General features: G+C 39.9%; 2 protein-coding genes across 3 annotated transcripts; both read left to right on the top strand.

Annotated features, from left to right (window-relative positions):
- Positions 1–194: 194 nt before the first annotated feature.
- LOC105561951 lies at positions 195–2,626 on the top strand. The gene is made up of 3 exons (XM_012012366.1): positions 195–762; positions 1,406–1,687; positions 2,169–2,626. The coding sequence occupies exons 1-3, from the start codon at positions 195–197 to the stop codon at positions 2,624–2,626; spliced, it is 1,308 nt and encodes a 435-aa protein (XP_011867756.1).
- A 5,463-nt stretch (positions 2,627–8,089) lies between these two features.
- Positions 8,090–19,871, top strand: LOC105561894 (fatty acyl-CoA reductase 1-like). 2 transcript variants are annotated; one of them, XR_001008929.1, is made up of 5 exons: positions 8,090–8,279; positions 10,098–10,571; positions 15,026–15,253; positions 17,527–18,082; positions 18,227–19,871. XR_001008929.1 is itself a non-coding variant. In XM_012012258.1 (4 exons), the coding sequence occupies exons 1-4, from the start codon at positions 8,095–8,097 to the stop codon at positions 17,855–17,857; spliced, it is 1,218 nt and encodes a 405-aa protein (XP_011867648.1). In that variant the 5' UTR covers positions 8,090–8,094; the 3' UTR covers positions 17,858–19,870. The 2 variants fall into 2 exon arrangements, 1 of the variants encoding a protein (XP_011867648.1); XM_012012258.1 differs by having other exon boundaries at positions 17,527–19,870.
- Positions 19,872–21,351: the final 1,480 nt, after the last annotated feature.

Genomic DNA, 21,351 nt, shown 5'->3' with positions numbered 1-21,351 from the left:
AAATCTCAGAGAGAATAATTGTGTCCGAAAGAGAGAAGAAATAAATTAAACTGTCATCAAAAATTTCATGTGAACTATCGCTTAGTATGAAAAAAAAACAAAATCTTTTCACAAAATGCACATTCAAGATGAAGTTCTCCAAACGTATATTACGTATCATTTATATTTTCCTCATTGTATTCCGTCTGCCGTTAATGACTGTCACAACGCCATTGCCGCCAATGATCGAATCTACTGTCGAGACCACTGTCACCGACTCGAGTACGAGAGAGGAGGAGGAAATGCCGAGGGTGCCGCTGACCGAGCAGGTTATGGACCACAACATACGAATGAGCGACGTGCCCGACGTGGACCCGGAGGCGACGAACGTGCCGGATTCCAGCCTGGACAGGAACCGGGTGATCCGTGACGTGGCGTATTTTATTCGCGCCCACAAATTTCACGATTACGACCGTCGGTACTACAAGAGAGGGGAGGAGGCTGCGAGCAGATTGTATGAAGAGTTCCCGAAACCCGGTCTGAGATCCCTGCACTGGGAGGTGCGTAAGCACTGCGAGGCGAGTTTCGTCGAGTGCCTCAAGTATCTCGAAAGGATCATTAGGCTTACGGCCCTCAGGCGCGAGGACGACACCGTCACGGTCATGGGAGAACAGAAGTGGAACCCGGTGAACAATACCGAGCAGATCTTGGCTGTTCAAAGGGACTGCCAGATAGCCCAAAGGCGGGACAATCTCACCGCAGTTCCGTTTCAGGGTCCAATTGGCAAGTGCATCGATTCGTCGCGAGCATATACCTAATCACGCCGGAACATTAAGCCCGATTTGCACATGCTAACGGCTAAATCGTTTTCCGATCGAATAACCGAATTAAGCGATAGACTCGATTGTATCATTTACTCTCTCAAAATTAGATCGTGACACTAATACATCGACATTATTTACTCCCTCAACATTAGAGATCTAATTTAGGTACTAATTTATCTAATCCAACTTTTAACGTCACACGCTATAAAACCTGGCAAAACGTAAATCTCGAATGTTTTCACATTAATCCGATGCACACAAGTTCTTACGAACAAATAATTAAAAAGTGATTCTGCGTAAGAAATACTGTTACAAATGTAATGTGATATATGTAGGCTTCTTTATGCCTTCATATAAAATTATACTTAATTCTTAAAGATTCATTGAATTATTGTATTAGTCATCGCTTAAGATACTATAATAATGTGGAAACAAGCACGTTCCAACAATTGCGAATAATTCGTGCGAAGAGTTTTCAGGCTGCGATATTTAAAAACCAAATCGTTCAATTCTAACGTCGATTCTAAAATCGATGAGTTAGTAGAGATAATATAAGATATTATTTCAGTCGCAGACAAACATCATTGAATACTATTTTTCAGAACGCTTCCAATGGCGCACTACCGTCAGCTACTATATGTGCTGGTACACGATGCTAAGCGTCCCGGACTTAGCTACCTTCGGCGAGCCCTGTGACAATCACGCCAACTGCCTTGATGAATATGGTGCTCATAACAAGGATCCACGAGCGGACGACACGAAACCGTACGCCTGCGCCCTGTACAGTTTCTGCCCGGACCATTGTTGTCCCATGAAGCACATCCGGTACATGAAAGACTGTTACCAGTCGCAGAGCAACCCTTGCTACGCTGAGAATCAACCAGGTGACTGAACACTAGTTACAGACATCTACATCGCGCGAAAGGCTCATTTATATTTTCTAGTATAATGGTTGGATTTCATAGATATATATACATGTAACTAAAATACGATTAAAGTAGATCAAAGGTGCTACCGTAGTCCAATGAATGTGCTATTCTCAATTGATAATACTAGGAAACAACTAGTAATTTTTTTTATCGTTACGTTAAACGTTACGACTAGCAGCTATTACTTGCTAGTGATTGTGCAACACAATTAAAATTTGTGTAAATAAATTAGAGCCGTATTATCACAAACTCCAAAGGCAGGTAACTCCACGAACGGGATTCTCGTTTTGTCTATGACAAACACAACGAGCCGGCACTTTACTACGGCCGAGCTTTGCATGCTCGTTTGCATTCCATGTGCGCCGCGCGCGCAATTAACCACCCTTGAAGTCTTTCCACCCCCAAGCGAACTAACCACCGCTGGTCGTGTTCGCAGCGCATCGGAAATGCACGCTGAACCGGGACGAGAATCGCGACTTCCAGGCGCTCAGGGCGAATCAGATTAACGTGAGCTGCGAATGCCATCAGCGCGGTTACGAGTGGTCTTCCAGATTCAGCCTGTGCGTCGATGTGAACGAATGCGTTCGAGGTACGCACAATTGTACGCGGAATGTCGGCGAGAGTTGCCTGAATCTACCCGGTCACTACACTTGCGTCTGCCGACTTGGCTACATCTACAATCCGGAAATAAAACGGTGTATTCGCAGCCCGAATATTGATAGAGCGTTGAAGGGTTACGCGAAAGAATCGAAGACTGTAACGAAAACGAGAGGTCTGGTTGCCAAGATCGTCCAAACCATTACTAGATCTGCCGCAAGTGGCTACGTAGTCGTACGTGGCTATGAAATCAATTTTCCATTTATATTAATTGCATCGATCTACACGGTCATATAAATCTATCGCATCATTTCTTTAATTATATTCACATACACGTAATACACGTAATGATATAATTTAGAATTTTTTAAATAGTTTAAATTATACGTTTTTTACTCTAACGTTCTTATTCTTGTAGAAAAATTGTTAAACGACGCTAATTGACAAATTGTAATTAAAGAAATTTATTGCGAAAATTATTACCTCAGCCAGGGTTTGATCCTGGACTTCCCTACACTCTAGGTGGGCGTGTGGGCACATGCCTCAGTGGTCGAATTGGTGAGACGCCCGCCTAGAGCGTAGGGAAGTCCAGGTTCAAACCCTGGCTGAGGTAATATTTTTCCCAATTAATTTCTTTAATTAGAATTTGCCAATTAGCGTCGTTTAATAATTTTTCTACATTGGTTAATTATCTTACTGGCGTCAAATAATTCTTTACGTTATTCTTATTCTTGCTTCGAGGAATTTTCAATATTTTATAACTCGTGGCATATAATTATGGGACTATTTGTATGAATAAAATATTGTTAAATATATAAAAATGCGAATAATCTGTTTAGACAGATACTCGTTATAAAATTTCCTCACGAGAAAACGGCTCTTCTCATGTATATACGCGCATAAATATAGCTTATGTGCAAAGAAATTATAACGATAAAAGTATGTAAATACTTAAAAAATAAATAGTGCGTCTCTTACATGTTTTGTTGTCTCTTAATTTTGTACAATCTAAAATGGGGTAGAGTGAGGCTATTTCGCTCAGTTAAAAAAAAATATCAGATACAAAATTTGAAAGACAGGGAAAAGCTTTTCAATTTTTAAGTTAGGGATACGTTTTTTGGCTTTTTGTCTTAAAAATTTTTTAACTAAGACAAATAGCCCCGCTCTACTCTAATGTATATGTAATACGTAGATGAATAAATATAATAATAAATGTATATACACATATATGAATTGCAATAAATTTTTATCTCTTTTGTCAGTAATGACGAGCACATTAATATGTCTAATTAATTATTATCAAATATATACTGGAAGTTTTATTTAATCATTGAATCTTTTGTGTGGTTTTATGCGCAGAATATTATTTTTGTGTTAATTAAGAAGTTTGTAATGAATTAATATAACGCTACAATACCGTGGCAATTTACACGATAATGCATTTTCGTTGGTTGCAACAATTTGCAAGTATTACGATCGTTGTCTTATTTAATGAAATTAGTGCATAAATTATGAAAAGCTCGTCAACAACATTATTGTAGTTTCTATTACCGGATTAACATGCACGCTATATGCGAATATGAATCGTTTAATAACAGTACACATGCACCATAATCTATATCAGCACTATATACTGCGTTATTACCGTTTAGAAATATCCGGCCACTTAGGTTGCGCCACAACGTAGAAATTTGTACTCGTAACAATTCAAATTTTAATCTTGCCCGCATAATAGCGCGATTCCGTGTGTTTCGTACACTATCACAAAACGACCCCTCGCCTAACGGTTATTTGTCTGGCTAAGGGAAAAACAATGCTCTCGAGTATGCCGTATCCTATACTTAGCATAAACGGTAAAGTAAACTCATTGTCAGACGGAGCCAAGAAAGAAACATCCGGCGTGAACTCTTAAAGACGTTAAAACTTGCAGAACAGCCAATTATCCTTTGCATTAATACTTCTCGCCCATGACGCGTCACCGTTTGCTAATCTTGTTGGTAAAATCTGTTCTAAAATTGTATCGCGGTTTTCTACGGGATATTAAAAACGTTAATAAGCAATCAATTGAAAGAATATTCATGCGCGAATACGACATATAGGCGTTAAAATTTTTTCATGGCCAAGTAGTAAAAACGAATGCCTGCTGTGGCACATATATTAATATTATAAGGCCACGTATTATCGTAGAAATTACGCCATCGTCAATCTCGATGAAAATGAAACCATTAATTTATTATACAACCCTCGTGAATTTATCTCGAATTAATTGAACAGTTAAACAAGGTTTCTTAAGCGTGTTTTATTGTGTCCGCGACATGAACAATAGAACTTTTTGTGCGATACACGCATCCAGAATAAACTGTGCGACACACGTTACGCGCTACTTCATTGTTTTCGCTATTGTAAAATTTCACGGTATAAAAAAATACCGTCGACACAGAGAGAAATCTGTACATATGCAGAATATATGCGTGGAACGCGTCCGAGTCGGACGATAAAAAATATAGGTGAATCGAGGGAAGAGTCTGGTGAGGTCGGCGATGCTGTTTTATTCATCGACGCGTTCGACCCGCCACGTCTTTCCGCTAAAGGAGCTCCCCCTGCTCCGTGTAATACATAAATGCATAAAGTACGGCAGTTTTCCTTATTTCTGACGTATAATATCATTCGTCAAGGTATGATCGCCTGGTAATCGTTTATCTCGATTTATTGGATGAGGAAGATTGATAACCGCGCATCCTTTTATATACGGATTGTATAATTTATTCTTATTTAATTAAAGTATGTAAATGAAAAGTGAATGTTTGCTATTCTGTTCGACATTAAATACATTGTTCAATTTGAGAATATCTCAATTTGTTCTTCTTATTCATATATTTTGTATTTTATTAAATTGTACGTCGTTTTAATTTTTCCCTAAATATGTATTGTACTTGATAAAGATGGCGTGTACGTAAATATACATGTACAACTGTGAGTGTCCACAGCGTAATGAGTCCGTGGGTTCGCTAAGCCGAAATGACTGTGCGGATCAGTCATCCCTGCGGACTGAATAAATGAGAAATTGAGATGTAGCGGAGATGGGTGGAAGGAAAGCAGTTAACGGTGCTCGTGCTACCAATTGCCGTTTTCCTTTTCTTTTTGTCGACGTGGTTTACGTAACTCGGCTACCAATTCCAAGTATCGCGATATCGCGAACACTTTCATGCGATCTCAATCCTTGTTATGCAATATACGCCACGCTATAAACCGGTTCTATCTTCATACACTCACGCGAACCGACACTACGGTCGTATTACTTACGGCTGCATTTTACAGCTTTGTACACGTAGTTTCTAATTTAAACACGTAATTATAAAGTTAAGTTTAAATCAGTCTTTCGAAAGATTGCCAGAATGCACTCAATATTGCGCTTTGTACGTATACTATTGTACAGTATACAATGAAATTTTTAATAATGTAAAACCCCATTAGAAGTAAACAAGAGAAAAATAATACGGATAAAGATATCTCTCATTATCATTAAAGCAATTAGCATTATGACGAAATGTTATATCGACGTATATATATTTCATTAGTTATTAAAACATATTATTATTATGTATACTAACGAGATGTATGGCAGAGAAAGAAATTCTAGTACAAATAATATATCGGACGACCAGCGAGGCTCATCAGAAAAAGTAATTAACGTGCGAGACCGCTTGTGCGCTTTGCATGCATGGTATCATTATACATATTATCGTTATTGACCGGCCTTTATAACGCTCGGCGACGACCATCGCTGAAAAGCTCGCGGATTTTCATCCGCGTGTAAAACCACGGTTTGCTTCAAATTGGCTTGATTTTTTATTCGTAAACAGCGAACCATCGGGCGCGATTTGTCGGGCCTGGGCATTGAAAACAACAGGCGCGCGCGGACGGGCATGTATGAAACGAAACATGCAGCGGAACAAAAAAATGCACATATTCATACATGGAAATACCGCGGCGGGGAAAAACGAGGCCGGGTGCGGTGTTACAGGGAAATTGCGCGTCGAATAGCCGGACGCATCCGAAACCTGAATATTTTCCGCGCCGTATCTATTTGTGCCAATTGGCCGTCCTAACATCAATTTCAGGCCCCTGAATTGCATCAGTCAGACGCATCATTTCGCTACCGAGGTCGTGAGAACATCTTTGCTTAGATGCCTCCAGAACAAACATATCAATGTCTAAAACCTAAATTTATCTGTATTCTTTAAAATGCAGTTGTAATTTTACTTTTAAATTAGTCATAATGTTGAGGCATAGTGCACAAATATTTAAATATGCAAATAAAATTCATAAAGATCTGACATAAAATCACGAATACAAAGTAATGGAGGACACAAGAGCCAAGACAAGATGTTAGTGTCTAAATGATTTCAATTTTTAGCCATGCCTCGGTGATCGAATTGGTGAGACGCCCGCCTAGTAAGAGATCCAGGTTCAAACCCCGTCTGAAGTAAATTTTTCGCAATAAATTTAAAAATTAAAATCGTTTAGACTCTAACATCCTGGCTTGGCCTTGTGTCCTTTATTTCTTCGTACTTAAATATGCATGCATGCGTTCTAAAAATACTCATTTATAAAGATTTCAGATCTCGTTAAATCACCAATGGAGATATATTAATTTTTTTGCCGCTGGTATGAGATACCAGCTATTATTCGCTACAAGCCGCAAATATAAGCTAACGTGTGATAAAAGTATGGGCGGAAATTTTTACTCCTATTAATTTCCTTGCCCGTAAATCAAAGATACACGTGATGCTTGATCCAAGTAAATAGAGTACTCGACCGTAGTCAAAGCTACGGATTTTATGGTAATGCAAAGCTCACGTAACCGGCAATCTTGGTAAACGTAGCTACGATAAACGTCTCTCTCATTTACATCGTAATACCGGTGACATCGGTGAGACTCCTTGCATTGCCAATTCCTTGCCAATTCAATTCCTTTGCCGCGGTTGATCATTCGACACTTGCAACAACGAAGACACGTCTCATCGAAACGGATCGATTGCGCGGTCCAATCTATTCTAATTGCCATACTATATCTGAATTTATTTTCTAATGCGTAATTTTAAATATTCCTTTAAAGATTAATGTAATTTACGAATAATTTCAAAACAACAATTTGCATGAGTTTACAAAAATAATATAAAATAATAATTTAATAAAACGTAGTCTTTAATCCCGCATACGAACAATAGGCACACATTAGCCAGGATCGTTCAATCAAAATTACTTTCAGTGCTAAAAAGGCGCTTACGGTAAAAATATCGAAAATGCATTTAGAGAGTAGTACACGTGTTTACGCAAACTTCACTTTATGCAACAACACATTGCGTAAAAAGGCCGAGTAATTTCGCAAATATTTGAGAAACATATTAAATAAAATTTAAAAGACGTTATAAATTTTTGTTTAAATATATTTTGTTAACATTTATTAAATGTTCCTCTTTTCTATTGTTTAGTACGCTATTATTTATTATAACGTGTTAATATGCATGAAAAATAGCATTTTATGCAATTTACTCCAAATGATGCATAAGAATTGCGCGTATCATAATACGCGCCATAACATTGTTCCGCTGTCGATAATCCTGCACGCCCGATCGTTGCACCGAGATGTCCCCTTTCCTTTCTCACGAGTGTTATTCCACCAGGTACCATCACCAGGTGGAAGCGGACACCTCGTGCCGTTCACCGTGGTTCGCTTTTCAAACAGGCCCCAGTCATCGAGAATGTCTCTGTGCGAGTGGTACGCGAGCCGCGTGGTGCTCCTCACGGGAGTCACCAGCGAATTGGGACACGCTCTGCTGGAAAAGATCTTACGGTGCTTACCGGACGTCAGGGTGTACGTCGTCCTACGATCCCTAAACGGTCTCAGCGGCGAGGAACGGCTAAAGAAGATATTCGCGTCACCCGGGTACGAACGGTATCCTCCTCGAGTTCACCATGTGCCTGTAAATCGCGCCGGTCGCTCGATATCGCCTTTGTGAACGTTAAATTGTGATCGCGATTCCGGTCGGAGGCCCGCGTGCGCCGAATTTATTCCAGAGAGGACATCGAACTGAAATAGACACCTTTCTTCTATCTTTCTCGCTCCTACCCTCAGTGGCTTCCCGCGAGAATTCCGGGAAGGTGAAGCACCTTACGTTGGAAATCGATGGCGAAATTGCATTTTCGTTTCGCGAGCAGTCGCACACACAATCGGTGACGGAAAGAACCGGCATATTCCAAAATGTTTTAAAACTCAAGTTATTAATTTTAAAAATACCGCGATATTGCATAGCGCGGAGAATTTTTTTCTTCATTCATTCATGATAAACATTTCACGTACGCATTCAATGTGAATTCGATTCTGCATCAATATTATGTGATATAATGCACATATTGTTTATGCATTAACATTTTACTTCCCCACCCAACATTTGACGTGAATCAATGTCCGAAAGTCAAATAAAATAAAGCAATTCAGAACTATCCGATTTGATATCTACAATGTATTCAATCTCTCCTAAAAATTCATACCATTTCACAAATTGGAAATTTACCGCGAACGATATCGATTGAAATGATAGCGCCATTCGATACGCTTGCAATCGCATGTCCAAAATCACGCGGTAATAACGAGGGAATTCGGGACGAGAAAGAGAGATACGATCGAACGCACGTGTTTAGTCAGACGCGCAAACCGGATTGCCTCGTTAGATCCCCCCGGTCCTCGTCTCGTCTCGTCCGAATCGCAAAAGATGCTCGCGAGGTGAAACTCAGCGGTGTTGCATCGCACGGCGGCCCTTTCCCCTCTCGGGGCGAGCGCGGCTAAAGCTCGTGGAGAGAGATTTATTTTCATTAGCACACGCCTCCGTGCCCCCTTTAGAAAGATTATGAAGTATACGCGGCCCGGGGTGCTTTTTCTTCCTTTCTCTCCCTCTCTCCTTCTCGCCCTCGCAAAATCCGCGACCGCGCGGAAAATTCGTCCGCGCGTTTTGAATTTCGCGAAATTAAAATCCGCGAAAGGATTGTCTTCCCCCGGGAAATCGTAGTTACCGCCGGATCGCTGCGTTTTTCCGCTTGAAAAAGAGGATCGCCCCGCGCGTAAATGAGAAAATGCAAATGGACGAGCAGCTCGAGCGTTCAAGGTGCAACCGCTTCAACGCTATTACGTTCGGCGAAATCGCTCTCGGCTGTGGCGGCTTGTCGGATTTTCCTCGCCCTATTTGCGACTCCCCCTAAATTGTTCCGCTTAAAATAGTTATGGTGTTAATTGTCTAAATCTCTAGACGAGACTCGAAATGACAAAATATGCTGTGCACCTGCCTTTGTCTTTCTAAAGCACAGCAAGTGCACAAGATTGAAAAATATTTTAAAAATTAACTACACATTAAATTCAAGGAAACATGAATTAATTTTCAATTTGTATAATATCACCACGTGTTGACTATAAAATTAAATTCGTGTTATATTAATTTCGCAGTGATTAATATTAAATATTTTCATTAGTGTTGCATTGCGCTGCTTCTAAATATCTCTGGTAGTCGTTTCCGTTAAAACGTCGTTACGAGCTCAAAAAGACTGTGCGTCACTTAATTTGAATCTACGTATTATTCGGCGAATGCTTAACATTTTTAACGGCCATTTCGCGCAATCTTTTTCTGTTGCGGCGCATCTCCATTTTGATGAAACCTCCTGGCAGTAAATTCCAAAGCCGATTTGCGTCACCAACGTTATTATCGCCCGGCAGGTACGAGCGACTGAGGCAGGAGATGCCGGGCGCGATCTCGCGCGTGAAAACGTTCGAGGGGAATCTGCTTTACGAGGATCTTGCTCTAAGCATCGAGGACAAAGCCTCGTTGAGGGAGGTCACCGTGGCCTTTCATGCCGCCGGGCCGCACGACAGCTTTCTGGAATATTGTCAGGAATTACCGAAGCTCAAGAGCGTCGCTGTAGCGTCCAGCATTTTCAGGCATCGCGGCAAGATAGACGAGTGTCTGCAGAATGAAAAGATCCCCGAGCTACCGGTCGCCCTGGTGCGTTTGCCTTGCGTCGGGCCAGCTTACAAGGAACCTATGCCCGGTTTCGTCGAGACCCTCAAAGGACCCACCGCCCTCATGATCGGTGCGGGCTTCGCGTTCGGCGATTCGCAATTGCAAGCCGAGGTCGTCCCGATAGACGTAGCAGTAAACACGATAATCGCGGCCGCGTGGCAGGTTGGCATGTACGTATAAAATGCAAATCTTGCATTGTTTACCTGACATTATGTATTTCTAAAAGTTTTATTCATTAATAAAAACAACAAGACCGTATAATAGTCCGGGGGAGGATTAATCCGGCAGCTCGAGTTTAAAGCGCTTTTAATTCTTGTTGCTGCCAACTTTTATGGCTATGTGCGCATTAATCAAACTTAACACGCCGTAACTCATCTCATTGTAATTATTAAATTTCTGCACAGAAAGCCATTTATCAATATACCTATACAATAAATTTACGTAAGGACTATCAAGTTGCTCTAAATATTACGTTCGTTTAATGTTTAATTAGAGAGAGAAAGAGAGAGAGAGAGAGAAAGTCAATGCCGGTGTTAAAGGCGTTCACGTGTATGCAACGGCGTTATGTAATCAACGTTATCTAATTACGAGACATGAACCAGAAAGTAGCAATAGCTATCTCTTTCCAGGAATACATATTGCGCAACCTGTTGTTTTTTCTCAAAGCATGTAGTACTTTTTCTCAGTCCAGAAATATAATTATCGTTATCATGTTTCAATAAAACCCTGATAGTGCTGAGAGAAAATTGCTCGATATCTTTTTACAGATAAATGTTAAAGTAATATTAAACGTAAATGGAAAAACTATTACATAGAAAAGTAGTATTACTGTAATTAATGTTGGCACGACAATCCTGTCTGCTTTTCAAAAGCAGCAAAGTGCAAAAGAAAAATTAAAGAGTGCAAAGTCTCTGTTATACTAGATGTTACGTCCTCCGTCGTGCCCCTTCCACATTCTTTGTTAACAATCTTATAGTTGCCCGACCCAGGTCACAGAAGGACTTGAAACCACAATTTTTCAAGTCTTTCAACGAGTAGCCGACAACGAAATGAATGCATTTGGCATTCCTTCTTTGACTTCCCCTCACGATGACCTACTCCCTGGCCGCCAGATCTGTCTATGGAAGAACTAATAATCTTCTCGATTGACAAATCTGGCTCTTCCACGTTACTTGGCACATTACATTCGGTACTATAACCCGGTGGTATTTGGGCAGCTCATCAGCTGGCAATGCATGGAGAGTATTTTTTATTTTGATCTCAATGGATCGGCGCTTTAATTAGTCGGCTAGATAACTCCGTCATCTCTTCCCTAGACCCGTGAATATAAGGTTCCTACTCATCTTCCTGAACATCGTTTTGGTCCAGAGGTCGAAAAATTTTTCAGAATTCCGAGTAGTTCTGAGTGGAGTTCTAGGCAGTTCTCAACGAGTTCTAACAAAAAGTCTTATGGCGCAAAACGATCGGACCAACGGTTCGCCGAATACCAGATATTTGAACGATGGTCGAAAAATTTCTAAGTCCGGAGGTCGAAAAATTTTTCAGAGTTTTGAATAGTTCTGATTGGAGTTCTAGGCAGTTCTCGACGAGTTTTAACGGAAAGTCTTATGGCGCACAGCGCTTAAGTGACTCAATTCAGAGATACGCGTCATTTTTTACTAGTTTCTAAAATGTCATTTAAAGTGTGTAACTTTTCATATTTGCGGTTAAAAATTTTTTTAATCAGCGAGAACTCTTCGAAATAAACGTAATAACGATATAAATCACTCAGAACTATTGTATCTCAAAATAAAATTTTCAAAGATTTTTATTATTTTTTAATTAACCGAAAAAACTTTTTATGTATCAGGAACTCTAGATAATCGCAAAATGAAGCTATTAGACCATTCAGAACTATTACGATCTAAAATTTTGATAAGAAGTTGGCACACGAGTTTTAAATTTTAATTTCTGATCGTTAATCAACAGAACTCTTTTTATAAAGTATTGGGAACTCTTAAACTCTTCAAAAAGAAGCGGGAACTCCAGTCAGAACTACAAAATTTTAAAGTTGGGGTGCAAAGTTAACACACGCCACCTCAGCTAACTTTTCATCAAGGTCTATGAAATAAAAGCCTGACTATGCGTTTAGCCGCCTAAGCATACAATCGGCGATCTTGCCGACTGTCCGACAGACTGGGAATATAACATGCTTCGCATGTCGAACACACTGCATCCCCCTCCCTCTGCTTTTTATAGTAAACTCGAATCTTATAATTAGTAGATCCGACTTCGCTACTGAGAACTCCACCGATTATTCGCTTTCTAGAGACCTCTTTGTTAAACGCCCTGGAGGACTTGGTCTAAATTATTTATATTATTATCTGGTTCCATTTTTGGTCCCACGAGTATCGCGGTCGCGCGATCTCACCCGGGCAGAGCCGCGAATGCCCGGGGCTTGGCCCGTACTCCCGGAAGGTGCCCGATAGTCATTCGCGACATAGTTCTCCCTGCGATGACTGCGACGGAACCATCGGCACGATAGCTTTGATTTGGGGGGTTTCTCTTCGTGAATCGTACTCCGTAAGCCCTTCCACCACTCATTGTCAGTGGGGAACCCATTCGGGACGAAAGAGCAAAAAATCTCACGTAAATTCAATTATTTATCGATTAACGAATCTGTGACAACCGATTTGTTTGATTAAAATAATTAAATTATTAATAAAAAAAAGGGAGGGATAAAACCTTTTTCTCTCAGTTGCTGGTTTTAACATATCGCAATCGGACTTTGTTGCAGACGCTTGTCTAGTTTTCCAATGCGAAATATTGGATACGAGCAAACATGTTTTACATGTGCGCGCAGTTTCCGTGGTTGCTACTGTTTGCTCGCATTCGACGCTTCCGCTCCAATTGTCTAAAGCGGAATTCGTTCTTTTCGATTTTTGTTCGAGATTCACCCCTCAATCCGCTGCAAGCATGATTACTTTCGTCTGAACGAAATCATAATTTCATTATACCGATAAATATTATTTCGCTAACTTCTCTAACGCATGTGTAATACGAATGTCAACCAATATTGTGAATTGGCATTCAATGCATCGATAGAACAAAACTGTTTTTTCAAATGACCAGAATTTGAAAGACCAATTGTGTGCAGTTACAATATATTATCTATATTAAAAATCAGAAATGCTCTTATATTACAGATATGCCATCAATGTTTAATTGTCGTTATTTCAATATCAGGTTGTGAAAGATTTGTAATATTATCTACATTGGTATAAATATTCACTTCAGTTTCCATGGTTAACTTTTCATTATAAATTCTTGCTGCTGGGATTCACATCTTTCGATGTTATATTTCTCATTCTTATAGGAGCTGTGCAATCTGTACCCAATACAGAAAGTAATTATCGGAGATTACCTATGGAAACGATAATTGAAATCGACAGTTAAATTAGATTATGTCCCACCCACTTGATAGAAATAGTTAAGTTGCATTAAGTCGGTTTGTCGAACGAAGTAATCAAAGATGTAACACAAAAGACAGTGCCCTCTGATTTTCGTGTAAGATGCATCGATGAGGAAAATGATTCACGCAGATCGCATGAAAATAGCTCTGGCATTTAAAATATAATAATATTGTAGTGAGAATATCGACGCGAATATTAAATCACAAGAAAAACGATTTGAATGCCCAGTTAACGATACCCTTTGCGAAACTTTTATCTCTATCCGCTTTAAGGTTTTAATTAGACGATACGCACAACAAGTCGGACCTTTTAAATCGCAAGCTTTATTTAAGTCAGCCAACAACGAACCAATCGAATGAAACTTATAGCTAGGCTTTTCCGGGCTTTTCCTAGAAAACCCGGAGAGCTTACGTTTGATTCTAGTTTCAACCAGAAGCATCTCTTCGCTTCGCTCTGAAGTATTTCCGAACGACTGAACTGCGAATAAGTTGATTGCATTCGCGCAAGAAGCGAGGCGCGCTATATCTGCTTCTTGTGTCTTCTCCTTTCGCTTTTACCGATTATTCTCGTATTTAAGGAATTACTAGAAATACGATTAATGATTGTGATACTTGTTAAAAATTATTTTACTTTAAGTTTTCACGCAAAGAAACGACACACGTTGTATAACTTTAAACTATTACCCGTATAAACTCTCCAACAAGTTTCTTTCCTTTAAACGTGTAGAAAAATTAGCATTTAAATGAGTTTTGTGATGCGATACATTCTTTCATCATCTCATTGCAATAAAATGAATGATGACAAAAAGAAAAATATTAAACTTCGCACACAAGTTATTAAATAAAACGAAATACGCAAAACTATGCCACGAATGGAACAGTTAGTTATCCTATGATGCTAAATACAACACGGAAAAAAAAATTAGCTGCTGTAGCTAAATAACTTAGCAAAAAATGGACAGCTAATATTTTTAGTTGTGATAGCTAAAATTTTTGCTACGACAGCAAACCCGTTTGCTGTCGTAGCAAAAATTTTAGCTATCACAACTAAAAATATTAGCTGTCCATTTTTTGCTAAGTTATTTAGCTACAGCAGCTAATTTTTTTTTCCGTGAAGGGTGTGTGGGGATTGCAAGTGTTCTCTTTTTCATGCGTTTTCTCGTTTTCGCGCAGGACCAATGCTACGAAACCGGTAGTCTATAATGCGACATTGCTGGGCTGCACGTGGGACAATCTGATTAAAAAGAGTCGACGAGCCAGCTGCACATTTCCCTACCCAACCTTCGGAATCCGCGGAATGACGTCCATTGAGCCGCTGTACTGGATTTTGGTACTGCTCCTCGAATGGCTGCCATCCTTACTCTGCGACATCGTCTTCGGTCTATGCGGCAGGAAACAGAGGTACGGACGCGAAATTTATCGTGAAATTTCACGAGTCACGAATTTATCGTCATAGCTTCGTCAACGTCCCCGTCGGCGCGGCCCTTTCGTAGTCTCGCGGAAAATTCAGCGCAGCCATTTTTATCGCCGTCACTAACTTTGCTATAAAAATGATTTAATATCTTTGGAAAGTGTCGAGGTTGTACCCTTTCCGCTTTAACTTTTAATCGCCGTTTCGTAATTTATTGATATTTTATGTAAATAGGATACATAAATTACCAGTGGAGCTATCGCTTAAATAGATACTACAATTTTACTCTTGTATTACGTACTCTTTATAATATTAGATACTTGATCAAGAGGTCACGGATAAGCTGCTAGTACCGGAGTATTGTCTAAGTTTAAAGTTGGTTTCGCAACGCTCTTCTGCAACAGCTGGCAATATTAAATTTGTTCGCGATATTAACTTGTTCAGAGAACGCAACACTATTAAAGGCACTAAGTCATTTTCTAAGAGCGTAACGCTTTATTACTTGATATTACGGTTCAATTTATAAGTTATGAATAGCTTATACGCTGCGTTAAAATGTGCAGCATAAAACTAAGAAAGAAATTTTATGCAATTTTCTAACTACATTATGGAACAATAAATGTTCTTTAATGCGACTATTTTCATTTGTGTATTACGTAAGGTTATTATTCAACGAAATTCAATAACGATAACAAAATTCATCTTGTTTCTATACATTTCTGTATATTTCATTGCTTATATAGTATGTAAAGAGAATTCCCGGACTCTAAGCTTAATAATTTATTGTAGTGGAATGGAAAACAGTGAAAAGGAAAGCATGATACCGTGTAAACGTTCTCTAATACTTTCCACCGTTCTAGGCCTTTCGCTTCTCTTCCTGCTTTCACTACAACGAATTATTAAATTCAGTATCCAGCAACTTTCGTCACATACCGTATAATACGACGATACTTATAAATTCGAGAGATCGCGGGATAATTGCTTAGTATGAAATCTTAGTATTAAACCTATACACCTCAAAGATCCTTCGTTGCATACACGAGTAGTCAAGAAACGATTAAAACCGTTCATATATGGAAGCTTCGAACTTGGTCGATAACTACTCTCGCGAGCAAGTTTCAACTGACGCAAAAGTTTGATCGTGATCGCGAACGCTTACGGCTCGGTCTCTTCAACTTTCCGCGTCGTGAAAGGCCCGCAGCGGCGCGCTCGGTTAACGCGCCGCAAATCGTAAAAGTAAAAGTTATCTGGAACTGCGATTTAGGCGCAAGTGACGTAAACAGGTTCGTCGACTTTCGCTTGCGCGAGTGGATGCCGAGAAAAGAAAAATTGTATCTTCGAACGAAAAACTCGTTCCGGTCGCACAAGTTGCGCCACCGATGCTACTATTTGCTTTGAGAAATAAAGCCTGACGCGGTGATCGCGACAAGGAAACTTTAGAAAAATCTTGACGGGCTATTCCCATCATCGAAATTCACTTTTATGTACATTTGGAGGGTGTTGAAGCGTATTGATTTATTTACGATGAAATTCTCATTCAAACAATGGCTATTGATTAACTTTTTAACAAACTTCCGCGAAACAAAAGTTTCTTTGCAAAAGTTTTTGTAAAGCATCGAAGTCTCAAATAAATAATTGACATCATTTAAATGCGTAACAAGAAGGAAAGAGAAGGACAAGAAAAATACGGTTGCTATAGAAACCGATTCGCTTCATGGATCAAGTTGTGAACGAAAATATTTTCGCTTTCGGCATTCGTCCTGTCAAATACTTTTCTGATTTTTTCGTTTGCTCTCAGACGCGTGCAGAGTAAATCTTGCGCACTAACTTAGCCCGAGCTTTCTTCCTTCTTGAAAGGAAACTCTCCCGTCAAGTTTTCCGCGATTCCTTCGTAATAAGTTGGATTGGAAATTATATAGTTTGCGACGGACGGGGAAAGTTTTTTTATTACCCCGCTCGCACTTAATGGTACTTTGCGATCTTTTTTCTCAGCTACGATTGAAATGGCTATTTAAAAATCAATCTCAAGAACGTTTCATTCGGCGCGTACACGCGTCTATACATATTCGAGAGAAGTACGATTCCATCTAAATATTTGGAAAAAGATCTCTGTACTACGGAAAAAATAAAAGAGAGAAGATGCGAATAGTCGAAAACGCTAAGAGTTCGAGTGCCAAGAGAATCGGGCTAGACGGCATTAATGGCAGGAAGGAGGTAAAAAGAAACGATCGGTCCTAAAGGTAAAACCTTTACTGCTCCTCAGGATTCTCACGGAGTACGACAGAGTTCGTAATGCACTTCAACCTTTGAAGTCAATTTCAACGAGGCCGTGGCTAGCGGAAAGGAATCGCGTGTACATGCTGCAGCAACGTCTCACGAAGGAGGAGCAGGATGTATTTCCGATCGTCCCGGAGATCGACATTGAGAGTTATGTCCTCTGCGCCGCAGCTGCCACTCAGAAGTACTGCGTGAATGAGGACAATCTCAAAATGATGAAAATGATCAAATTTTATCTCTACTTCCTGTCCATATCCATGATACTTGGCGTCGCGTATATTGCTGTGTCGCGTACATTGTTATCACACGCAAGTTAGATAAAAATGATGATGTCTTTAGTACATAAAAAGGTTCTCTTTTTGCAAAAATCTATAAAAGGAATAATATATTGTGCGCGTAACTTGGAAACATCTATACTTTGGATGTTTTTATAATTAACAATCACTTGTGTGATTACGATACTTATAGAGTTGCATTAAATTAAATTCTCACGTCCCACGTTTTTGTGCAGCCTTATTCGATGAACAGTATATTAGATTAAGGTACGATATATTTTATATTAGTAGCATACGTACGTGTTAATAATACGTTAATAATATTAGTAATATGATATTTACTTTATTAAGTTTTGTTTTTTTGTTGAGTCTCGTTCTATTCTATTCGTTTTAGCGCGATTTTTTTTCTAGAGTAAGGAAAGTACTTCGACCATTTACGTCGACTCCGAAGACACACTCGGTTAGAACCGTACGTAACGCTTCGCAAATATTCGTGAGAGTTGCACGAGACGCCTACATGGGAAAATGCCGTTTGGGTGAAAGTTTCTAGGCACGGCAGTATCAACGAAGATATATTTCCAGCACGTTCTCTCTATGCAATATCGCCGTGCTGACTTGTACTCATTCCTCCTATCGAGAGGAATACAAGAAAAACAGGGAATATTATTTCCAGATTTTGTACGTTTTCTAATGGGAATAGGATTGCGCAAAATTCTCGTGAAAGCTGCTCGGTGCATGCAACGCCGCGTTACGGGAATCGTCTTGCTTCAAAGACGAATGCGACGATAACACTTTGAGTAACGATAGTTTAGAACAACGATAAAATACATATAAAAATCTATCTTTCGCTACTAATGCGCTGCAGTTATTCTTAATTTTCGTTAATTATTGGCATTTTCGGTGGAAACAAAATACATTTTATACATAATAGATTATGTACTGTACGTTATTAGACGAATGCAAAAATAAAATTGTATATTGCAGGTAATAATAGAGATTTAATTTGTTTCTTAAAAAAATCTATCTTCTCTTTTTCCAACGCTGTATTTCACCTGCGTTTAAACTAGACATGGTGTTGCAAAATTTATATTATCTAATATACATTAAAAGCTCCCGCATAATTTGCTTGAAAGCTTCCAGTTATTTTTAAACTCATGCAAATTAAATTCTTTTATCATTTCCGCAGTAATACAATCAGGACAGTGACGTCTATCTCACGGTGGGATATTCTCATCACTACGTAACGTACGTCATCCCATTTTTTTCCGCTCCCCGTTGTCAGCAAAAATTTCGTTCGCGTGACCAGCGTGGGAGTTTGAGTCGAGTTATGCTTTTAAAATCCTATTACGTGAAATTTACTAAAGAAAGTTGCGGATTAGTTTCATGAGATATAATTGGATGTGGTAGATGGAATTGCGCTTTCATAATAATAGGCACCGCCTATTCCGTGAAACCAAGTTTCTCACTATCGTTGAGAGGCCCAGTTGAAAGGTTGAGAATCCAAAAAAAATAAGTCGCACGCAGCAGGATAGTGAATGAAAGGAATGAAATAACGGGCAAAATAGTACAGGAAAGAAAGGGAGATCGCAAAGCGAGGAGGACGTGTGTATATTCAATTTAGCTCTAACAGGTATGAATAAGATGTATATATCCGAGTAAATATGTATGTGATTGCTTCTATGCAAAAGTGAGTTATGCCGGCGTGTCTGGAACGATAGAATAGCACATTCAAGGGAGGGAACGTCAAAGGTCCTTTGTAAATCCGTCCAGCGTTTCTTATTTCTATGGAACCGTTTCGCAAAAATCTCTGCACCTATTAACTGTAGTTGAAAATAGCTCCTCGCGACAACATTGATAAGTGTACGCGAGAAATGTCATTGATAACATTTCTTTCTCTACACAAAAGTCTCTTATGTAACCATGTATATTAAAGAATTAAAGCAATACGCATGTGTATTATTTATTTCATACTTGGTAGACAATTTCGATCGATATTTTATAGGGATATTTCAGCGTTCTGTTGATCGTTTTACGAATATCATCGTCTATTAAAGAGTCAAATTTGCTAGTACTTGAAAATTTTCTAATAGTTCTGCCATCGTGCCTCCTCACACTCGCGCGCGACCAAGCGAACGGCAAGAATTATCATAACTCGACAGTCCTGAGAAACGAGAGTCTCTCTCTCTCTCTTTCCAGCGAGTGCCTCGCCATTTCGAGATTATTTACCCCAAAGGTCTGTAAAGTTTTCTAACAGCTGTTGCTGGGCACACCCCGCCCCCTTCCTCGATCTTATTTCGCCCTCACCTGCTACGCGAGCTAGAACAGATATCTTTCTTGCTTGCAGAAGTACTTGAAACTCTCAAGCGGCAGTTACCCGATGTGTTTCTGCACCGTCCGCACGCTCGAATTCCGCCGGAAATTTCACCGAAAACTGAAAAGCCGTATTTCTTACGCGTACACGTGTAATGAAGCGAGATTGAAATAAACGGAAGTTCCGGCGCCACATAGCGACTATTTTTCTTCAATGATATAGAGCCGTGTTAATATATATATAGTAATATTTTTACGTGCAGTATATAATATATACTCTAGTATGATCCCCACCATCTTTTCACACGTTGCAACATGCAATATTTCCGGTAATAAATATAGTTGTTTGTCAGCATAGAAAGATTAAAAGATTCTCGTAAAAGCATTTGATAGAAACATTTTACGATATAAATATGCATTAACGTTTGTGCGATGTAGTCGTCTATATTAGATTCACGTTGCTATCGACTGGTCAAAATTAGACCAAGAAATCGCCGGCAATATATTACGAACAAACTGTACAACGAGTGTGTAACGACGTTATATGGCGGATATGTTACGTGACGAACGTGCACTCGAGCGGCGAACGTCATCAGCGCGAGAGATATTGCAGTAATAAACGTAGGGCGCACCTTCTTGGTCCGATTGTACCGGGTGAGATTAATTGCGGCCATTCTATTTCCTTGGTAACGTCGGGACTCGCAAGCTCGACCACAGCAGCCGGATAGATACAATGGTCGTGCGTGGTTCCAGAATCAAGTGAAATATAAGGAAAACGTAGATTCAGTGGCCCGTCACGGCGCGTTATTTTCCCCTTTCCGTTCAATTAAGGATTCCAATTGATGGTGTTTGTAGCTATCGCATGCACGGACGTGACTTAACCGTCCGCGACAAAATAGGACTCCCGAGGGGATGGAAAAGACTTGTCGCGCGGTCGCGCCGACGACGGAGACCACGTGCCGTCGAGAGTTGTTTCTTGGGTTCCCGGTCTATCCAGTCCTTGGCACGTCTCCCTCACCGCGAAACTATCCCTCGGCCATTGTACTTCTTAAAACCTGGACAATAACAACGACTATCCGGCGGCTCTTCCAGGAGTTTTATTGCGGAAGCGTATAATACGCAGCCGGAACGATCGTCCGCAACGAATGTCGCGTACGTTTTGTGTAAAGTTTCGGTCGCGAGTCTCGCAGCTAATGCAACGTACCATGACGATCTGAGCAGTTTCG

The sequence above is a fragment of the Vollenhovia emeryi genome, unplaced genomic scaffold, assembly GCF_000949405.1.
Source record: "Vollenhovia emeryi isolate VEMERY1.0 unplaced genomic scaffold, V.emery_V1.0 DF939198.1, whole genome shotgun sequence".
NCBI lineage: Eukaryota > Metazoa > Arthropoda > Insecta > Hymenoptera > Formicidae > Vollenhovia > Vollenhovia emeryi.
The sequence above is the reverse complement of the archived record's forward strand: the minus strand, read 5'-3'. Positions and strand labels throughout refer to the sequence as shown.